Below are 22,037 nucleotides of genomic sequence, written 5' to 3'. Positions count from 1 at the left end.
CAGAACCAGCGAGTGACATTAAATAATTGATTGGCAAGACACGTAGTCGAAAATCGTGATGTCACAAATGGGGCGATTTAAAATGCGGCCATTTCAGAAGGGTGAAAAAAAAAAAAAAAAAAAAAAAAAATATATATATATATATATATATATATATATATATATATATATATTTAGTTAGATTGTAACCTCTTATGTGTGTAAATATCAATGACATTTAGATTTTCCATTTCATGAATCATGACCTCTAATATGTAGTAACTTACATTTTAAAAACAATATTAACAGTCACTGTAGGGGCTGTTGACACAGAACGTGTTTTTGTACACACATTATTCGTCTTCTAGACTTTGACCGTTGTGCTCATCTTTTGCAAGCATCTCGCACATGAGACAGCGCTCATTAAGGCGCTCAAGTTAAAATAAGTTCAACTTAAAAAAAAAAAAACATGTCTTGAGATACTGAAAAATCCTTCCAAACCCGTAGGGCTTTCGTTCATCTTCGGAACACAAATCAAGATCTTTTTAATAAAATCTGAGCCAGTTCTGTCCCTCCATTGACAGCTACGCAACTACCACTTTGACGCTTCAAAAAGTTCATAAAGAGGTCATAAAACTATTCCGTCTGAATTGAGCGGTTTAGTCCAAATTTTCTGAAGAGAATTGATCACTTTATATGATGAACAGATTTAATTTATGCTCTTATTTACATATAAACATTGATCAGCGAACATAAACAGAAGCTCAACCGAATCTGCTTGACACGCAAGAAAAAAACTCATTGTTTTCGCACATAAAGCAAACATGCTTGGGCTTCCGTTTATTATAACTGATGTGTCTGTCCAATGTATGAACAAAACTTTAGAAAATATCGCCTTTTTTGAGTAAATGATGACTGAATTGACATTTTCTTGTCTTTCCCTCTATGCAAATACAGTTAATTACTAGTATGATGACTCAAACTTTCTGATACACAGTCAGCATGATGACCCAAGTCTTAATTAATACACATTACATTTACAGGTAACTTAAACGGATTGATCATTTTAAACGGATGAAAAATTGCGGTCTAAAAACCTGGTCTAAAGGCAATGGCGCAGTCTATTTCAGTTGCCTCAATATAGCAACGTGTCAACAATGCGCCTGAACACACCTCGTTTTCAGACCAGCACGCCCATGGGTGCAAATGCATTTGCCATTTAAACAACATGGCACAGGACGTGAAAATGATAACTGCGTCGGGCTGAAACTAGCAAAAAACACTTGCGTCACACCTGGCGCTGCATTGTGCCGGGTGTGTGATAGGGCCCAATGACTCACAAGTCACTTGATTTGTTGGTGAATAAATCGGGGTGTTTGAACAAATCGGTTCAATTTCAATAGCCAATTATCACCACTGGTGAAATTAATTAAGATGTATAATGAATGACGATGCACATTTATTCAGTTTACTTTTCCTTACATGATGTAGCACACTGCTCTACACGTTTAGTGGTCTAATGATGCCTGAAATTCTGTTCCTTAAAAAGCACAACTGCATATCATGCAGGTATCAGACTCATTAAGAGGCCAGAAACACTGTAATCTGTCTTTGATGTAACAGTCAGTAAGTTATTTAATAAAGACTCAACTATATAGCCATCAAATCACACATTTGACATTTGTAAGAGAAGACATCTTATTGCAGTCAAAAAATAAGTAGAGTAGCTGTGCAGCATGTTAAAAATAGAATGAGGATGTCCGTCAGCTGAAGGCACATCAGAGGTGCTTCCAGTGTAGACAGCTCTGTTGACTGTAATAAGAGGGAGATCTAGTTTTGCTGCACAACACGTCCAGTGTAGACATGCAGAACTAAACCTTCTAGATGGATGCATGCTGGCTTGTTTGTTGTCACCTAGGCTGCAGCTTTTTACCTCTATGAATGTATGTATGTATATATATATATATATAGAAAATGCCCCTCCAAAAGTATTTAGTGTCTCATGAAAAACTGTCTGAATGTCACTGCATGAGATATGAAATTACAATCCACAAAATGCAAAGGGTAAAAATGTATCTGTGGGGCAGATTTAAGGATAATATTTGAGGGGTATGAATCTCCAGTAGTTTGAGAGCCTTACACCAATAAAAGCCATTTTTAAAGATCATATCAGGCAAAAGTAATTCTTTAAGGAAGAGTTAATGCAAAAATAACTCATGAACTCGTTTACTACTCATACTTTCTTCTGTAGAACACAAAAGATGATGTTATGAAAAATAAATGTTTTGGTCATACTATGAAAATCAATGGCATCCAATGCTGTTTTAGACCCTATTGACTTTTCATTGTATGAACACTGAAAATACTTTCATTTGTGTTCAATAGAAGAATAAATAATCATACAGGTTTGGATCGACATGAGGGAGTAAACGATAGAGTTTTTGTTTAACTTTCACTTAAATTAAACAACTTCTCTTTTTACAGTGCACCTCACAGAATATTTTTGTCTTTTCTCAAAATAAAATATCTGTTAACGCAACAACTTCACATTCTCTCCATTAACAGTACACTTCACAGAATCTTTTTCTCTTTTCTCAAAATAAAATGTCTGTCCCTCTACGCAAATGACTCTGTAGTGACTGTGTATGAGGATGTGTAAGACATCATACTAGTAGTACAAAGTCTTAATTAATACAAATGACATTTACAGGTGACTTAAATTCCCAAGTGACAAGGATAAGATTCCATATCTAGGGCAGTGTTTCTGTTACAGTCTTTCTGACCGAAATCCATATTAATACATTGTTGAGAGAATGTGGAGTAAAATACAGAACAGCGAGAATTACCATAGTCTCAAGCCTTGGACAGCAGTGTGACAGGAGGACAATGACATCCACTGCATCTTAGCTACGCCTCTCGCAAGGGCCCCTGGAGTGGCCCCGAGGCCATGTAATACCAGGTTAATTATCGCACGCACAGTATAGAGTTTCAAACAGGACTGTGTGGAAGAGAGGAGAAAATCTAATCGCAGGGGAGCCAATTTTACTGAATCTGTTGCTGCACTGGCTGGGTGGGTAATTTGTGATGACACAGAGAAAACATTACTGCCACAACAGTTGCTGAGCTGTAAATTCCTACTTGATGGAAAGTGATGGCTTTTTGACAATGTTTTCGTGTCAGTCCCCTAACTTAGGCAGTTTTTTTCCTGGCAGTGCTGTCACAGTTACATTGACTGTCGTATTAATTTCCATAAAATGTTGTCAAGTTCCTTAAATCTTCTGTTTGTCATCGCTGTTTATTATCACATTCAGTTTATCAAGGCCAAAAAGCCACTTTAAATACAAAAAGGGTTTTGGAAAAGAGAAGAGAAAACAGTCCAGTAACATTCTACAGTATTTTCGATACACATTTATCTGTCACTAGGTAATAGCAGCCCAGCAGGACCAACAGTTTGTTCTAGACAGAATTTGTTTTGAGTGGTTTGTATTGGCTGTCTAAAATAATATTATACACATTTAAAGATTACATTTACAAATCAGGAACATCACAAGCAATTTATTAAAAAAAATGTATGAAAAAAATGTATACATATACACACACACACACACACACACACACATGATATTGTTATTTTTAATATATATTATTTGTACTATAACGAAAGATTATGAGATGATTAAGACTGGAGTAATGGAAAAAAATATTTCAAAATGGATAACAATAAAAAAAGAATAATTTTAAATAATTATATTTCACAACATTACAATTTTTACTCTAACGTTACAAGAACTTATTACTGAAATCATTAAAAAGAATAATTTTAGTAATGTGTGTTCATTCAAGTATGTATCCGACACACTGCTTCCATTAAGAGCATATGGACATATCCTCCTGTCCCTTCCTGTTAAATAACACGCGGCTCTTGGCCTTTTACCAAAAGCACCAGATAGTTTGGTAGTCATGCCAGCACCTACAGAGTGTGTCTGTCACACTGCTTTTGGCAATCTTTCCCCGCAGTTCACACCTTTACCTATGGTGAAGCTGGAACTGATGCTACCGTACACATATTTGTGTGTTTAGAAAATGTGTTATTTGCACAGTGTGAAAAGTTTATGACAAATGAGGACTTATGTTTTCCTAATTATGGATATTCCAACATTCTGATTTAATGCTATTTGTCACAAATGACATATGGTGATTTATCAGATGTGAGATATGGTAATGTGTTCCACATGGCCACACTTGCTCATGGAGACTTACAAGACAATTACTACTACAGCTTTATGGTTGTGAAGCTCAAATTTGTTCCTCTACATATATTTTTTTAAATTAACAGATAGAATAAAGATATGTAGTGAAGAATGTGTTGATTTAGCTAAAATGGTATGCAAAAACAAACCAAAACAAAAGCTTGGGAGTGTGTCTACCAATATATCAAAATCATTAAAAACATAAGTTGTTTTTGAATCGAGCTGCAAGGCTTAAATTAGCAATTTGCACACACACACACGGTTTACGGGTTCTCTCCATAGGCGTAATGATTTTTACACTGTACAAACTGTATAACCCTACCCCTAAAACTTTCACAGAAAACGTTATGCATTTATTTAATAATAATAAAAAAACACTGTATAATCAAAATAACTATTTATTTAATTTCCCAAGAATTTTTTTTTTTTTTTTGTAACTTTGCATGTGGTTGATAAGATAACCTTCACAGCATCAAGGAACATCAGAGGCAGAGGGCTTTCTGAAATCTGTATCTTGGCAAGGAATGTTCTGTTGGGAATGAAAACGACTTGGAACATTCCTGTCTGGTGGGTCTGGGGAGGCTGAATGTAAAGCTTTTAAGACAACCTCAATCAGCTCCCCCTGCTCATGAAGATAGCACACACCGGCTCCAACTCCCAGTCGCGTTATCGCATAATGTAAGGAAAGCCTTAAACACTGCATCTTACACTGTGTTCCAAGGTCAATTTACTAGACAGCACATTCAGATGACAGTTACAGCACCAGTGAATGCCGTGAACCAGTTGTTTTGGTAAGAAAGTATCTTTCAAGAACATACATGTTTGTTATCTCATTGACAAAATGATGTCTTCATTGCAACAGGATAAAAAGTGCAGACACCTTCGTAAGGACTTTACTTTTCCTCCTAATTTGTCTTACTTTCGATCCTCAAAAACCACAATCAAACCTCCTGCAAGGTACAAGAAAACACAACCCAGACAGCATTAAAGTGCCCCTATTGTGCTATTTTAAAGTTTCCTAATGTTGTTTTGGAGTCTCCTACAACAGGTTTACATGCATCAAAGGTCAAAGTTGTTTAATATAAATTTGCACATCACCACATTTTCAATGATTCTCAAAAGACTTGTCAGATGATTCAGTTTTTCTAAATCACTCCTTTCCGCGAGCTGCTCTGTTCTGATTTACAGCGTACAGTGCACATGTCGAAAACAAAAACGCCCATTGCCATAAAGTCAGCTCTGCTTGTCCTGAGGCTTCCTACACCGTAAACTAAACACAGTAATGAACAATGACGTCGATTTTACCATTTCAATCCGAGCGCGAGTCCGATGATGAAACATTGGAAGAACTATTCATTCAACCAGAACCTCCATCGCAAGGACGACTCGAACAGGACGTTTCTCAGTGATACACTACTCAGTTTGAGGTGCATTATGAGATGTTGCAACTGTAATTCCTCATCATAAGCATTAACAAGTGCATGTCCATCAACAAACTGATTATTTTACTTGTACTTATTTATTTACCAAGTGTTTTTCTAATTTATTGCGGTGAATGTGCGGAAACTGTAACAGTGCATACATTAGCCGAGCTCTAGCATGCATGACTGATGTAACAAAGGTTGGTAAAACAAATCTTGCTCCATGCTTAATGTTTACTCAAAGTAGTGAGAACGACAGACAATCTGCATTAATAGACAGTTTTAGGTAATAGTGGCCCACAACTGATCAGCAGAAGTATTTCAGTAAGACAGTAATAATGTGAGTTAACCAGTTAGCAGGAGATCTACACAATATAAACGTATTTTGAACACCATCTTTCAAGAGCAAGCGTTTTGCGAATCCTGCATTGAACTCCGAGATTTGAGAAGCAGTCGTATCATGGTAAAGATTAACTTTAACCACTGATTCTTCACATGCTCGTCCTTGGGCAGTGGGGAAAAAAACTGGCTTTACCTTCACATTGTAGAGCACAGCATCTTCTTGACATGATGCTATCCAGAATCCACAGGAATCAGCTGCCGGTTTGAGGTTCAAGTTTTCCCTTCTGTCTGTGTGCACAATAAGTGGGCGGGCAATATGCTAAAGTTTCGTCTTGACGTCACAACGAAACGGCTTATGACTATTTCATTGACTCAGTCGACTCTTGCTTTTGAAAGACAATAACTTTATATAAGATGAACTGTCAGACTTAAAACTTTGCAGGATGTTTTCATTCACTTAGAGCTATACACACTACATGAAAGGTCATTTTCAAAAATCCATTATTGGGGCACTTTAAACATGGGTTCACTAAGAGTGAGGATAAATGTGTGAACACCACAATTTATTCTATGCAGTCAATAATTGGCTGCCCTGAATGAAACCATTGAAATTTAAGAGACATTTAGAAACAAAAATAGTCCAAAATATAGTCCAAAAGCAAAAACATGTGGTATAAAGAAAATGCAATCTGTCTTTATTCTTTTAAAATATAAATGTATTCATTTTGGCTTTGGCAGTGAAAGCCAAACGATTTCTCACGTCCAGTTCATATCCTCAAGATGCTCATTAACAGCAAGTTCCGTGAGGTTACCATGAGTCTAGTGGTAATACTGTAACACTTCACCTCTCTCTTTTCATCTTCATTTTCTTAACTTTGTGATGGACAGCGACCACTGAATCCTGAATGATACATGACGAAAGGGCTGAGATGAACCCTCCTTCCTTAATGAAACCCTTATTGATTTCTCATTGCAGAGAATCATTGCCTCTGCTCTCATGTGCTCAACCTCAAGTTCCCACATTTAATCCGGATGCACATCTTCTGGAAAAGCGACCATTAAGACCTCCAGAGTATCTACATGAGATTAATCAACGTAATGCAGACGAACACAAACCCTTTCACTTCTGCAAATGGCTCAAATTTAAACAAACTATAATAATCGAGCAGACTTAAATGTTGGGGAGTTCAAAGAATGCCCATGCTTTGTTAGAATATAAAATATAGTTGAACAATAATTCATTACATGTTCAATTAAATGCACTACAGTTTAAAAGTTCAGTAAGATTTTATTAAAGTCCCACTGTAATCAATAATTGTATCCCTTAAAACTCATCTTTGATCACCAAAATTACATATTTAAAAGTGTTTTCCTATGAAAAAAATCTTCATTCCTTAAAATAGCTTGAATGTAACTCTACACCCTTGCTTCATTTAGTATACGTGGATCCATGAATATGCTGATTCGCCGCGCCTCCATTCACTCGGACAACTTACTGAGGTAAACGCTCCACAATGGTCTCGTTCTTTACAACGTTGGACACAACGGTAATTAATATGATAAGCCTTTTGCTTGCTAATGTTACACAACCTATGTTCCCGTTCGCCATCTCAGTATGCCTTCTAACAATCATAAGAAACGCTTTGAACAAATCAGAACTTCAGTGGAGAAAGATATATAGTTCATCATAACAATATCATACACCTGCTATATTGCTAAATCTACCCGATTTTTCATATCAACAAAAACATTTATATATACTGGGATAACATGGCTACTTTTGAGACTCCCCTGCTAGTTCGCTGTTAATGATATGCTAAAGCCAGCTGGCACATTGACGTGATTGGTTACGAGGTAGTAACTTTGTGATGTCAGCACCAGCGATTTCAAACTGTGTTTTTGAGACTGTCTTTTTTTCACTGCAGTTTTAAGGAGAAAGCACTCAGTAATGGTGTTGACTTATGAATTTGCACATGTTTTGTTTTAAAGCATATTAAAAACACCACATAGACATATACACAATATTTATAAATAAAGAATATTAAAATCTTGATTCTCACCACAGGGGGACTTTATCAGACTAATTAAATTGATCAAAAGTGACAGTAAAGACATTTGTAATAAATAATCTATTTCAAATAAATGTCGTACTTTCAAACTTTCTATTATAAAAGAATCCTGAATTTTTTTTGTAGTTTCCCAATTTCAAACAGCAACTTTTCAACATTGACAATAAGAAATGTTTCCTGAGCACATAATCAGCATATTAGAATGATTATTGAAGGATCGTGTGACACTGAAGACTGGACTGATAAAAAAATAAAATAAAAATCAGCGTTGCTAAATAGAAGCAATATAACTGCTTTACTGTATTTTTTATCAAATAAATACAGCCTTGATGAGCATAAGACACTTCATAATCACAATCTTACCGACCACAAACATTTAACCAGTAGTACTTTTCATTTATATTTTATTGTATTTTTTGTATCCACAGACGCACATATTGTATAGATGTGTTTAGGGGTAAAGGATAGACAATTGCCTAAAGACTTTCAAAACAATAGATGTTGTCTAGATTTGGGAATCATTTGGATAAATGTGCTACAAATCTCTGTGAAAGAAAGGAAGTGGTAATTGGTGTGAGTGTGACTTGCAGTAATTTACACCAGAGCTGATTGTAACTGTTTTTTCTGAGAGGAGAGGGAGAATAAACCTGCCGGCCACAGAGAAAGAGACTTGCAGCATTATTCTGCCAGTTCAAATGCCAGTCCATATCTCAAAGAAAAATAACACAATGCCATTCTATGCTGTACTTGGTATTTTTCCCCATTTTACTTTCACCTCTGAGATAACTCTGCATCAAAATAAATCAACTACATTTTGCAAACTTGCAATGAGATTTGACCTCGTGTTCAAGAAAATGGAATGTGTTTGCAACCTTTTTTATTAAATCTTTATAGATTTATAAGAGCTTTACAAAAAAACTATAAATGCCTTCTTTCCAAAAATAAAATGCTTTGATGTACAGCTCTAATTGGCGCCCACCAAGTTATGACTAAAAGCTATACATTTTCTTAAAAAAAAAACATTAAAAAAATCCATAACAAATTTGAGCCCCCGTCTTTGAGATAAACATGTGGGAATGAGATGAGACATTTCCTAATAATGCAAATCCAGACCTTAAGAAAATATGTTAACATCCATGAGGAGGATATAACTGATATGCTAATAGACAGTGAACTGCCACAAGCTTATTCTTATTGATGGGGAAATGCAGACCAACTGGATGCTCTGTTTTCAGAGATAAGCCTTATCACAAGAGCAAATAAACAGGACTTTGAAGAACAGGAGATACAGTGATATTTGCAAATAGGATTTGGTTTTAAAGTAAGGTCTCCCACACTGAGGGCCATGATCCTTACTGCTAACCAGTTACCTAAAAAGCAGCTTTACATATTAAATGTTATCTTGTTTACTTGATACTAACCGACCCTTGAATGTCATTAAACGGGTCCTATTATGCCCTTTTATGAAGTCTAGATTTTGTTTTTGTGGTGTACTAGAATATGCTTTCATGCTTGATTGTTCAAAAACAAGTTTGTCACATATTTTACATAATTACAGCTCTTCTCACCCCAGTCTGGCCCAAACGCGCCGTTAAGTTCCGGTTTCGATGAAGCCCTGAAATACGAAATGTGCTGTGATTGGTTAGCTGGCTCAGTGTGTTGTGATTGACACCACGTGTTTGGGAAATGTCACGTCCCGTAGCATAACCGCGAGTTTCATCTGCTCAGATGTAAATATTAAGGATGCCGTCAATTTCAAACCAAATTCAAGCCTGATCGAGACTTCAGAACGTTAACAAACAAGAAGATCGTCCAGAACGGATTTCATGCACAGACTTTGCAAGCATGGATTTCACAGGATGTTTAAGAGTGGTATTTTTATTTTATTTATTTTTATTTTAGATACAATATTATACACCATTTCATCATGATATTTTTTGAAAACTATGGTAATACAAACAGTAATCGATCACAAAATCAAGGATAATTTTCCTAAGGGGTGGCGAATAGTCTTACAAAAGCGAGAGCTTACAAAAGCTAGAATAAACACTATATCAGTACAAATGTTGGCTAGCAGGCTAGCGGTGACAAACAGCTTTGCCCTTTGTTTACATCGTAGCAACAATATAAAACCGTATAATGGGAACAGTTATTAGAAAACGCAACTACAAATAATAAGACATACTTACAAGTTTTGATCCACTAATGAGTAACAAACTCGTTGTTGTCCAAACGAGTCGTTCATTGTAGTTCTTGGAAAGCTCTGTTAAATAAAATACCTCCCTTTGGAGTGGACTTTGAGTTTTGTTACCGTGCAGATCTTTTTTTCTGTTCAAACAGCAACATTACACACTAACTAAAGTTGAAAAAGTGAAAAAGAATAATAGGACCACTGTGTGTCATGAAACTCGCAAACAGTAGTAGTAGACTAAGACAACGACTTTTATATTAATATGAAAATGTATATTCCCTTTCTACATCCCTTTAAAGCCAATTACATATCCTATCTACATTAGAAACTGGACAACTGTAATGGTGTAACAAATCAAACAAGGCCCCATCGGATTTAAGACCACACGTGACTCCAGCAATGAAACCTTTCACAGTATGTTGGAGAAAAAACTAATCTGAGAGCGAGATCAATCAGACTCCACTAGGGCCAGTGTAATGGTGCTACTGCTGACATATTTATCTTGCATCATATATAACAATTGATATGCTAGGAAGGCAAAACAAGAGGCAGAGCAAAAGATCAATACAGAGGCATTTTGTTCATTATAGAGTTTTCTTTTAAAGGGGTCATGACATGAGAAATCAAATTTGCCTTGATCTTCTGTGACGTCACACAGACAAAATAATTTGCATATGACTGCCTCCAGAGCAAGACATCAACGAATAGTTGTACATAATTGCAATATAGGCCCCACCCACTGACATTCAGTCACTTCATGAAGTTTTATGTAACAAAGTTCGAGAGGAGCACTTTCAGATAATCAACCAATCAGCACAAGAGGAAGCCGGTATAAATATAGCCTTCCCTCACCTCTGTCCCATGACAGTTTCACCGCATCCCTCCACCACCACATCGCCTCACTATAGGCTAGTTTTCTTTCTCAGTCAAGGAGGGGGAATACTCTGGGTTCGCGCCAAATTTCAGAGCTCGGAACCCAACAGCACGCCAAATAAGCATAAGTTACTATATTGCACACATACTCTACATGCCTGAGTCTGTCAACAACAGGACAAAGGGAAGAGTAAAATAACCTTTGCTTTGACGCATAGTTTAAACAGCTCATTTGCATATCTGTACAGACTACAAAAGGGTCCCAGCACCAGGAACAAGTGGATGGTTTATTTTTATGGTGTCCCGGATTATAGGTTTGTTTGGAGCACTTTGTTTTTTAAAAGAGGCACATGGAGAGCTTGCAAATAAACTTTTGTTGACAGATAAAGCAGTCAGCTGTATTGGATAAACTGTAAGTAAATGATTTCATAATGCTTTGTCTATAATAAAATGTCTATATTATGTCTGTGTTTATGGTGTTGTACTCATGCAAGAAGTTTGAAACCAAACTCATTAGCTATGTGGTCATCCCTGTATAGAGAGTTTGATTCCCAGGGAATGCATAAACTTGCAAAATGCATACTTTGAATGCAATATGTCACTTTTGATATAGTAAACATCTGCCAAATGCATAATTGTAAATATAGTTACATTCAAACATTCGTAAAGGGTACAACTGTACTGTCTTGAAGATATGTAAACATGAAATTACCACATAAAGTGAGCATTCATTAAAATAGACCATCTGGACTTTCAACGAGAGAAAAACAACAACAATATTTAGACAATTAATGAAGCATTCGCAGTGTGAAATGTGGGCTGAAAACATAAAATAATTTTAATATTGACAAAATAACACATTAGCTAAAAAACAATTAAGTTCAAACTTTGAAATACAGCATATGCTGCATTTCCATTTATCCGTTATTTTTCGATACGATCTTCATGTCTCCTGAAGCACAGGGAGGAAAACAGTCATTGCTGAAAACGGTTAGCCAAATATTCCCACAGTGCATGAGGTTTGACAATGTTAAATATATCAGCCATTATTTGCAGCTTGTTAAAAGCCCATTCAGATGGCCCAATGTGAAATAATGCTCACGTTTTCACCAGATTCCTTGATTTTAAATGACATGCAGAAACCCTGCATAGAGTAAAATCACTGATCGATTCATTCTCCCTCTCTTCAGGCAGTCGCTGGTGAAAAATGGAGCAGGAGGGATTGTTCCTCACAGGCCCTAATGAGAGTGCTTTGTTTAAGGAGCTAAATGATCGTCCCATTACCCACAGCCTTGGGTACCCCCCCACCCCCGTTTCTCAGACAGTGATGAAGGTCAAGCCCAAAGCACACTTCAGCTCTCCATAACGTGAAGAGTCACGCAGCTCTGCTAACTCTGAGTAAAAGGTTTCACCTATAACAGTTGAACACTCATTTGAACTCAGCTCTGCCTGTGGTTAAATGCCTAGAAGAATTATAGGCCACCAATTACGTCAAGCGTAAAGCCATATGAACCAATAAAAAGGCAATGTTTTCCAGACTAGCTGAAGAATGGTGCTAAAAAACTGTCACCAACCACATGATAAAAGCCAGTACGCCACATCACTACAACGTAATAATTCAAACTCTGCAAAGTGGAACTGAGTTGACTTTATAATCAAGTCATTAATAATTCACACCAGATATCTCTCATGCTCTGTAAGGCACTGCTAATAGGCCCAACCATATGATAATCCTTTCCATAAAATTTTTATGTTGATCTTAATGGCCATAGACATATCAGATGCACGTACAATGGCTGTTGTTGGTGCAACTCGCACCAGAAAGCAGTAGATTGTATTCGGTGCTGTGATTTCTCATTTTTCCAAGCGATATATATCAGCCGTCACTGCTCAGCAGAGATGTCACAGCCTCGCCCGCGATGATCTGATTAGATTCTTTCTGCATACGGGCCTTTTCAAGTTTAGTTCATCAATCTCTTTATCTTTTCAGTCGTACCATCGCCACACTGAGGAGAAGCACATGAAAGCGCTGATCATAAAGCCAATGAGGCCTTTGTGTACAAAAAAGGTTTAAACCGCACTCACCGGGACAGAGAATACATCTGAGGCAGTGAGTTTAAATTCATTACTTCATTTTCCACACTGCTGATCTGAGAGCGACGCTCTGCGTTTGTTACTCCGAAGGTTTTTTGCTTCATTCTGCAGGTCTGCCTCTTGGAGGCAAAGCTAGGATAACAATCAGGCTCAAACTGAATCACCTATGGGTGTTTTAAATCATTTATGGAATGCACATGCCTTTGCGTTTCATTGATCAAATATTTCGAAGTCAACAGCTGCAGAAAGTTGTGTGCGCCAAGGGTAAAAGTCCTTATCTGGAATCAATCATTGCAGCGAGGGAAAAATCAGACCTGTTCTGACAGAACCAGAGAGATTAAGGGTCGGAATCAGATTTTCTTGTTTGTGAAACTGAGCACAACATGTAAAAAAATCCTGCCTTACTTCAGAATGCCTTGGCAAACACCATAAATCTTGAGCTAGGCATAATGGTAGGTAATTACTCCAGCTTTGAGGACTAGGAATAGATTACTATATACATCATTATATGTGATTACGTTCTCTGCAGTAGGGCCTGTCATTGTTCAGCAGAGATGGAAAATCTTTCTCAGAGAATATATTATGCTAACAGACCCACTTCCACACAGGACCTCTTGATCAAACTCGACAGAGTTTTTCATTCTAGTGTAAGATGTCAGTGTCGTTGTGATGTTGGGAGCTGTGTGAATGAGGGATTCTCAGCAGGGGGAAAAGGGACCGGATGAAAGACACATGCAAACAGAGCGCCGAGTCAATACAATGCAATTAAAGGGATTTTTCATCCAAAAATAAAAATGCTGTCATCATTTATTCACTCTCATGTCATTTCAAACCCGTCTAACTTATTTTGTCAGTGCAAAACTAAAGGAAAAAAAAAATAGCAGAATGACCACGCTGCTTGTCAAACATGTTCAACGTGATGAACGTGAATCTGGCAATGTTATATGTTGTTAGTTGTTGTACATATTGTGGCAGTTTAGAAATGAAATGTCTGGTCTTAATATTCAACATTATATATCTGCCTGCAATGACACCATTGTCTGAGAACTGAACTGAGCTGGACGATGACATCATTGTTTTCTCCAGAGCTGCTGTATAGATAAAAGAACTAAATTAATAACTAGGCCTAATGATTTTAACAGCGGAAATGAATCAACACTGAACCTACTTAAGCTGGACAATTTTCTTCCAGATCTGCTATACAGCCGAAACAAACTTCGTACCCGATCACTTCACATTACGAGTGCAATGCTGTACTAGATGAGCTACTGAGCAAGTTTACTACATCAGAAAAGCCATACATATGTAGCTGGTAATGTGCCGTTAACATCAAAATGTATTAATTTACAAATCATACACTATGGTAAAAGTGTTCTGAGGTCACATCATCATAGAGTTTTCAAGGAACCACATTAAAAGAAGTATTTTTTAACATACAGTTGCAATAAAAAATATTCAACCCATTTGACCTGCAAGACATTTTGCTGCCAAGAACTAAATTGTATGAAAACAATTCAACAAAGGCATCAGTTAACTATTATAGAAAGTGTATTAATACACATTTGAGTGATTCTGATGATGTAAAGTTGATGAAAAAAAATCAATAAAAAAATCAAAGTGTCTCTAAACAATTGTGTTCAAAGTTATTCAACCTCCAAAAGTCATATTTTTTATCAGAATCTTTTATTCTTTATAACCTCCAATAAACGCTGCCTGTAAGTGTTGAGAAGCTTCTGTCACCTCTCTACTGCATTCTTGGTCCATTCCTCGCTTGAAAAAAGCTTCCAGATCACTGATAATCTTTGGTTTACCACTGTTTTCTTCAAATTCCACCAAATATGTTCAAGAACATTCTACAACGGATCCCTGAACCAAGCTTCAGTAGATTTGGATGAAAACTTTGGGATGGCTGTTCTGCAGGAAAGTCCATCAAGCTTCAGTCTGAAGACCGAAGGCATCAGCATCTTTGCCAAAATGGCTTGATACTTCAAAGAATTCATGATGTCCTTCATACAGTCAAGATTTCAACTTCCTGCTACAGCAAAGCACCCCATAACAAGACTGAACCACCTCTGTGTTTGACCATGTAGATGCTGGTGTTCTGCTCATAAGCTTTACAAAAAAAAAATACAGCTGATCCATAGGTCAAAAAATTTGGTCACATTACTCCATAAAACATTCCTTCAAAACTCCACAGGTCTATCTAGATTTTATTTTAGCATGTTTAAATCAGCCTTTTATGTTCTTCTGGTCAAGAGTGGCATTCGAAAAGATGTGCCAACATGAAGGCCATGCTTGTCTAGTGTTCTTCTTACACTCTGCATTGAAATGTTTTTTCCTCCTTTCATCAGGCCATCTTCACAGTCTTTGGCAGTAAATTGAGGTTTTTTCTTAGTTGCACTGATCAATCATTTTATTCCCCTTAATTACATTGTGCTTTTTCTTCAAAACCCTCGAAGGTTCTCTGGTACAACACATTTTAAACTTATGAATAAGTTTGCCAGCTGTGTCTCTAGGAACTTTTAGTGTTTTAGTGGAAATCTTCTTGTAGTCATAGACTTTCTAATGTAATAAAACAATTTGTTATATAGCTTTTGTGAGAGTTCGTTTGACTTGGTCATATTTGCAACTCAGCTTTAGCACATGCATGGGCTAAATACATGTATGAGTAACAGCACAATCTAATTCAGTTTTGTTATAGAGTTTCCAAAGGCTTAATTGTGTTTTAACACAATTTTGTACCATACCATACAAATAAGTGACTTCAAAACAGCAGCGTTGAATAGGGGTTGAATAATTATGGCATAAAAAAAAAATTCATATAACTCATAAACATTACATTATTGACATTATCACCTTTAATTTCCCACTAAACTGTTATAGATTAAAGATAAAAATAAATGTATCTTTAGAAAAGCCTACATATGTAAATTATGACAGCCTCCGGGGGGTTGAATAATTTTGCACAATTCTGTACATTTCAACTGGAAACTGCAGTGAGTTGTAAGTATAGGTACATCTTTGGAGTTTTCCAAAAATATACAGTAGGTAGAGGCACATTTTTCCAATAAGCAAGGGTTGAAACAACAAGTAAATTAAAACAGAATTTTGCACTAACAGAACACGCTAACTGCTAGGCCGCATCTCAGAGAGCAATGTAATATTTAAATATTAGATGTAAGAAAGCAGCATGACGAAATGTTTGAAATGGCACGGAGGTATTTATTACGCTAGTTCCTGATAAACAACCCCATCGGAGCTCGAGTGGGATGGATGGATGGATGGATGGATGGATGGATGGATGGATGGATGCTGTGTAATGCTAACAGGAGGAAGAAACATCAAAGCGGAGCCATTAAAAAGAGATCTAGCATAGAAATCTCCATATCACAGGAATAGACATCATAGACAACACAATTACCCGTTTTCCACGTATAGTGCCTGTCCTTTGGAAACTCCAGGTCCGACCTCACTTGCATTCCAATGAGAGACATAGAGAGCAGCAGGTATTTCCCAACACGCCATGTCCAGCCCGTTACACCAAAGTCATCTTTTAGAATCATAGTCCAGCCCATTGACGTCCTGTCCACTTTTAGTCCTGCAAAAACAAAAAACAAAGCAAACAATGGTGATTATGCTCTCTTACCTGTTAGGGAGCGAATACACCAGCCAAGCATATTAAACAACTCTTGGGAATCATTACATTAATCACCGGCATACGTTTGACTAGTCATTTAATCCTCGAGGACGTCAAATCGAGCACACGTGTCAGGATCAGGATCATTTAGTCTTAAAGCTGCATGCACTGATGCGGTAAATACCACGGTAAACACAGACAGAGCATTGGGTCTTTCAGCCCTGAAGTAATTGAGGATATTAACACCTTTTTATTGCAACTAATTTAATTCTGTCCCCCGCCGCTGTAATTCATATCCTTTGGCTGAAAGATTAGTTCTGGAATCACTGACTGTCCAAGCATGTGTATAGGTGACAGGGAATTTTAATGCATATCTGATTTACTTTGATAAAACTTTTTTTTTTTCAAACATTTTGAGATAGCAGTTGTACACTTGTGGTTGTACTATTCACAATTTAAAGCAGCTGATCTTGAACTATAAACATCTTTTACCGCCTGAACGCACAGTCTGTTTTGTCACGAGCTGACTGATGGAAATCTGCACACCATTTAAATGGCAAATATTCAATGGACCGGATCCACGTTATGCCTCTCACATGTAATAAACTTCTCCATTGACAAACCGAAATGGGAAAGTAACTCATTTAAACAGCTCGGCAGCACAAACCAAGGTTATTCATTCGTGCCAGTTCCGTGGCAAGAAATGGGGATCTCTATATTTTAAAGCATCATTGTTTCATATATGGGACACAGCTCTGCACAGACCAGTGTATTACAGTATTATCTGAATTAAAATTTTGATTGATTTTCCTCTTATGGAGACGGCATACAATGCATTACCTGTGGACGATCTTTTCGAGGCTGCTAGACAGAATCGGTGTATTGATGGATGAATTGCTATCGGACTAAAATATGTGTTTGGAATGTGGAATTATTCTGATGTGATTTCTCAGGGAAAGCCTGCAGCTCCCAATTGGTTTTTGGTTGATTTCATTTGGGGAAATTAGATTTTTATTTCATTGCTTCAGCAGTGTTGCAGGACAATCTGATTTGAGAGGAATATGGTGAGAGGCCTTGACGGACTGAAAAAAGATCTCTTATCCTTTAACTGCTGCCACAAGTAAATGTCTTGATAGAATTAGATATTTTCAAAAGGGTATACACAGATATCCTCTTGAATAGGCGAGAGTTGGTTGCTTGAGATTGCATCATGAAATTTTTGAAAACATATTTCAGTTTTCACTTCTATTTAAGTGAATAAATGAGTGATGTTGACCTGTACTGTACTGTGTCAGCTTTCCTTCAGAATCAAGACAAAACATCTGTCTCTCAAAACCTGCAAAAAAAAAAAAAAAAAAAAAAATATATATATATATATATATATTTTTTTTTTATAAGAGCTGTACTTCAGCAAAACGCTGCAGTTTTAAATAACAGAATATTGAATAAATTAATATGTTCTCAATATATAGTCAAGTGAACAATTATTAAAATGGAATAACAATCTTCAAAAAATAAGTTTGGTCCCTTTTTTTGCGTGTGTGTGTGTGTGTTTTTTCTCTTTTTTTTCTTCAAATGAAATTACCTATTTTGTATCATACATGTACACCCCTTTTAAATGGTGGGGTTGGTAAGATTTTTTTAATGTTTTTGAAAGAAGTCTCATGCTCACCAAGGCTGCATTTATTTGATAATACAGTAAGAACAGTAATATTTTTACATATATTTGAATATGCTTCAAATAAAAAAAATCGATTTTTATATATTTTAAAATGTAAATTATTTCTGTGATTTCTGGCAGTTTTAAATGTCACATGGTCCATCAGAAATCATTCTATTTAAAAAAAAGAAAAAAAGAATAGAAAGTTCAAAAGAAAAGCATTTATTTGAAATAGAAGTCTTCTGTATCTTTAAAAAAGTATGTCACTTTTTATCCATTTAAAGTGTCCTTGATTAATAAAACTATTCATTTCTTTAAAAAACCCAAAAAACAGTAGTGTATATTTTGCAAAAGTATTTTGATTCAGATTTTACTGAGAGATAGGAGTAAAATAACACATGCAAATAAAATGTCCTTAAGCTATTCCTTTATCCTCTATACTAATCTATAGACATGCCAGATATACGCAAACTGTAGACAGACACACACAGTTCTGCGAGCACACAAACAAGCGGATACATATGGTGTAGGAATGTACACCGTAATCCCGCATGCTGGCAGAAACAAAACACAAATAACATAAAACTTCAACATTTACAGTGAAGATTTACGAAAGGTTACATATAGCCTTGCAAACATTCACAGACTGAGAGTGAAAAACCTCAGCGTGATGGACTTGGCCTTTTCTCCGTGACCTGTCAGCCGTAGGGAGGATGTGAATCCTGACACGCGTTCCTGCATGTGCCTATCACCCGCCGTACCAGACACAGCCATCCTGGAAATCAAATGCGTCAAAGTCCTGCGCTGCTTTTTAGAATAACTAGGTCAAACAAAGCTTGTGGGCTCAGACTGGAACACAGTGTGCAGTCTTAAGAACCTGAGAAAGCTTCTGCGCTTCAGGATTCATGACAGTCAAGATTTTCTCAAGGAGCACACACCTTAACTCTTTCAGGCAAAGGCATGGACTCTCATTCAGATTTTCATTTATACTGCCATTAATGGGTAACAAACCATCCAATTTAAGCATGCACTGGTTCAAATTATTGTAGGCTTGTAGGTCATGCAGGTCTCTCCTTGTTACCACTATGCAGGGGTCCGGCTGAATTGGATAAAAGCAAACTTTGTCAGCAGGCTGAAAGTCTTTCTAGTTTGGGTGGGTTATATATCAGATTGGTGTGAAAAGTCATGTGCTCAAATATATCTTCAAAGAAGCACATGGGAATTAATTTATTAGTATTAGCTGAGGCAGTGAATTTCACAGGAACATCAAACAGAAGGCATTTACCATTCTTGCCGTGTGATCTGGTGTTACATCTACATGTGCTATGGTTTTTGTGTTTGACAACTACATTTCCTATTTTATGTTGTTGTTGGTTTTCCTGCATTTAAAGGTGCATTAAGCAACTTTTTCATGTTAAAAATACCCGTTTTCTAACCCATACATGCTTAAACAATTGCCTGATGGGCTGAATGAGCCCTTCTCTGATCACTGAGATTGTCTCTATAATCCTGTAAAGTAAAATAAATAAGAGGGATTCGGGACGGAATTTTAGACTGGGCGTGACGTCATGCGCGTTCACGGCACGCTCACCTGGCTGTCTGGCAGGTTTGTGTATTCGCCGCCATGCTCCGTAGAAGATGGATTCTAAGAGACCGGCTTGTAGTTCGTTTCAAACACCAACGCAAACTCCACGTAAGATAAAAAAAAAGAAAACTTTTGTCCGTGAGCGTGCACACTTCTGGCTGCAGTTTCGCTTGCCGCCAGAGGGGGCATAGTTCTGCAAAAACTCAGAGACTTGCGCAATGCACCTTTAATAAGCAGTTTAAATACAGGATTTTTTTTTAAAACATTTAACTTTTTATTTTATTTTTTTATTCAAGTTATTCTCATATAAATGAGGATTTATAATATTTCTTATATTATTATTATTATTATTATCATGATAATATTCTATACATATATCAGTTAAACTTTATTTTGATGGTCCCTTTAACCCATTCTGTTGACTAAGTAACTTTGCACCTACATGTCTACTAACTCTCATTAAAGTGTTATCAGAGTATTAGTAGACTGGTAGGGTTAGAATACTGTAAGTTGACATGTACTTGCAAAGTTACTTCTAGTCAGTAGCGTGTCTGCTGGGGAACCACCAGAATAAAGTGTTAGCAGATATTAAGCAGACAGTCTACTAATACTCTAATGAGAGCTAGCTGACATGTAGTTACAGAGATACTGATAGTCAACAGAATTTTCAAAAGGGACCATCAAAATAAAGTGTTACCCATATATCATTATTGTAATATCAGGACAGTTGTTTTACAATCACATTTTTGGCTTTATGTTTTTAGGGCCAGATCTACTAACAGCTTGCATCAGTGCAAAACCTCTTGTGGCGTTAAAAAACTACCATTAGGATTTACTAAAGACATACAGTGAAAAATTGGTGCTGAAAAGACGTGGACAGGGTTATTTTTGCATAACGTTCTGACATTATTGCATATGCATTTGCAGGAGTTACCCTTTCAGATGCAAAATTTATGGGAGGAGAGTATTTGAATGATTCATATAAGGTGATTTACGCTAGTCAATTCAGTAGTATTAGCGCCATTATTTAAAGCCTCAAAAAAGCATGTCTTAAAGACGCTAATTTGCTCTGCTCTTGGTAGATTGCGTTGGTCATTATGGAAATGATCCGGCTATATTCTTTAATTTGCACGTTGTCAGTAGATCACGCGCAGAACTTTCCACTCCCATCTGTCCTGATTTTGTAGGATTAGATGCATTTAGTTGATCCAGGAACAACATTCCTGTCCAAAAATGTAATCCTAACCCAATCCCTACCCCTAAACTTAACCCCACCCATGTTATCCCTGAAATCAGAAGAAAATTATAGGTGAATAACACTGATTTAGAAACTCCTAAACCTGGTTGTAAGCCTAAACTTAACATAAACTGTAAACGTGTCCCTCAAAACCGATTGGAATGTTGATCCAGGAACATGTTGAAAAAAAAATCACTGAAAGTATTAATTGCATTTTTAATGTATTTTTGAATTTAATAGATGTGGACAAGTGGCATTGACCCACACAGGAATATGTGCAAGTTTTAAAAAGTATGAGCAACCATGTCCACCCAACCTGAGTGCTATTTTTCTCCCCTGTCCTAAAGTACATTAAAAATACTCATAAAAAGGAAAGATTCCTACATCCAACTCTAATGCAAAATTAGATGTTTGAACCAATGTGCCTAAAAAAACAGCATTATCTTTTTGAAATGTGGAATACTGACCTCCCCAAATCTTCACATGGGACAGGGCATCTGAACTGATCCGTCTGTAAACAGGTGGGCCCGGTAATTAACGTTTGATTACAACTCCCACAGTAGACACTGTCTGTAACAGGTCTATTGCAGTCTCAGCCAGGCTCGTTCCATTAGATCTTTCTCTGCAGGACACAACTGGCTCTGACAGCAAAGGAAACAAAAGCTCCTAATCCTGTTTACTGTATCACAGACGCCTTCC

At 36.7% G+C, this 22,037-nt stretch overlaps 1 protein-coding gene across 9 annotated transcripts in view; it reads right to left on the bottom strand.

Annotated features, from left to right (window-relative positions):
• The window catches only part of thsd7ba (thrombospondin, type I, domain containing 7Ba), a 317,109-nt gene that overhangs the window by 139,119 nt on the left and 155,953 nt on the right, over positions 1 to 22,037 (bottom strand). For all 9 annotated transcript variants that reach the window (XR_014207450.1, XR_014207451.1, XM_082175663.1 and 6 more), the window contains one exon: positions 16,641 to 16,817. Coding sequence is in view for 7 of the 9 variants with exons in the window: in XM_082175663.1 (XP_082031789.1) it covers positions 16,641 to 16,794 (154 nt within the window). In the remaining 2 variants the exon portion in view is untranslated. The remainder of the gene's footprint in view (positions 1 to 16,640; positions 16,818 to 22,037) is intronic.

Source organism: Leuciscus leuciscus (genome assembly GCF_965113295.1).
Source record: "Leuciscus leuciscus genome assembly, chromosome: 7".
In the NCBI taxonomy this organism is placed as follows: domain Eukaryota; kingdom Metazoa; phylum Chordata; class Actinopteri; order Cypriniformes; family Leuciscidae; genus Leuciscus; species Leuciscus leuciscus.
This window is presented reverse-complemented; position numbering and strand designations above follow the sequence as displayed.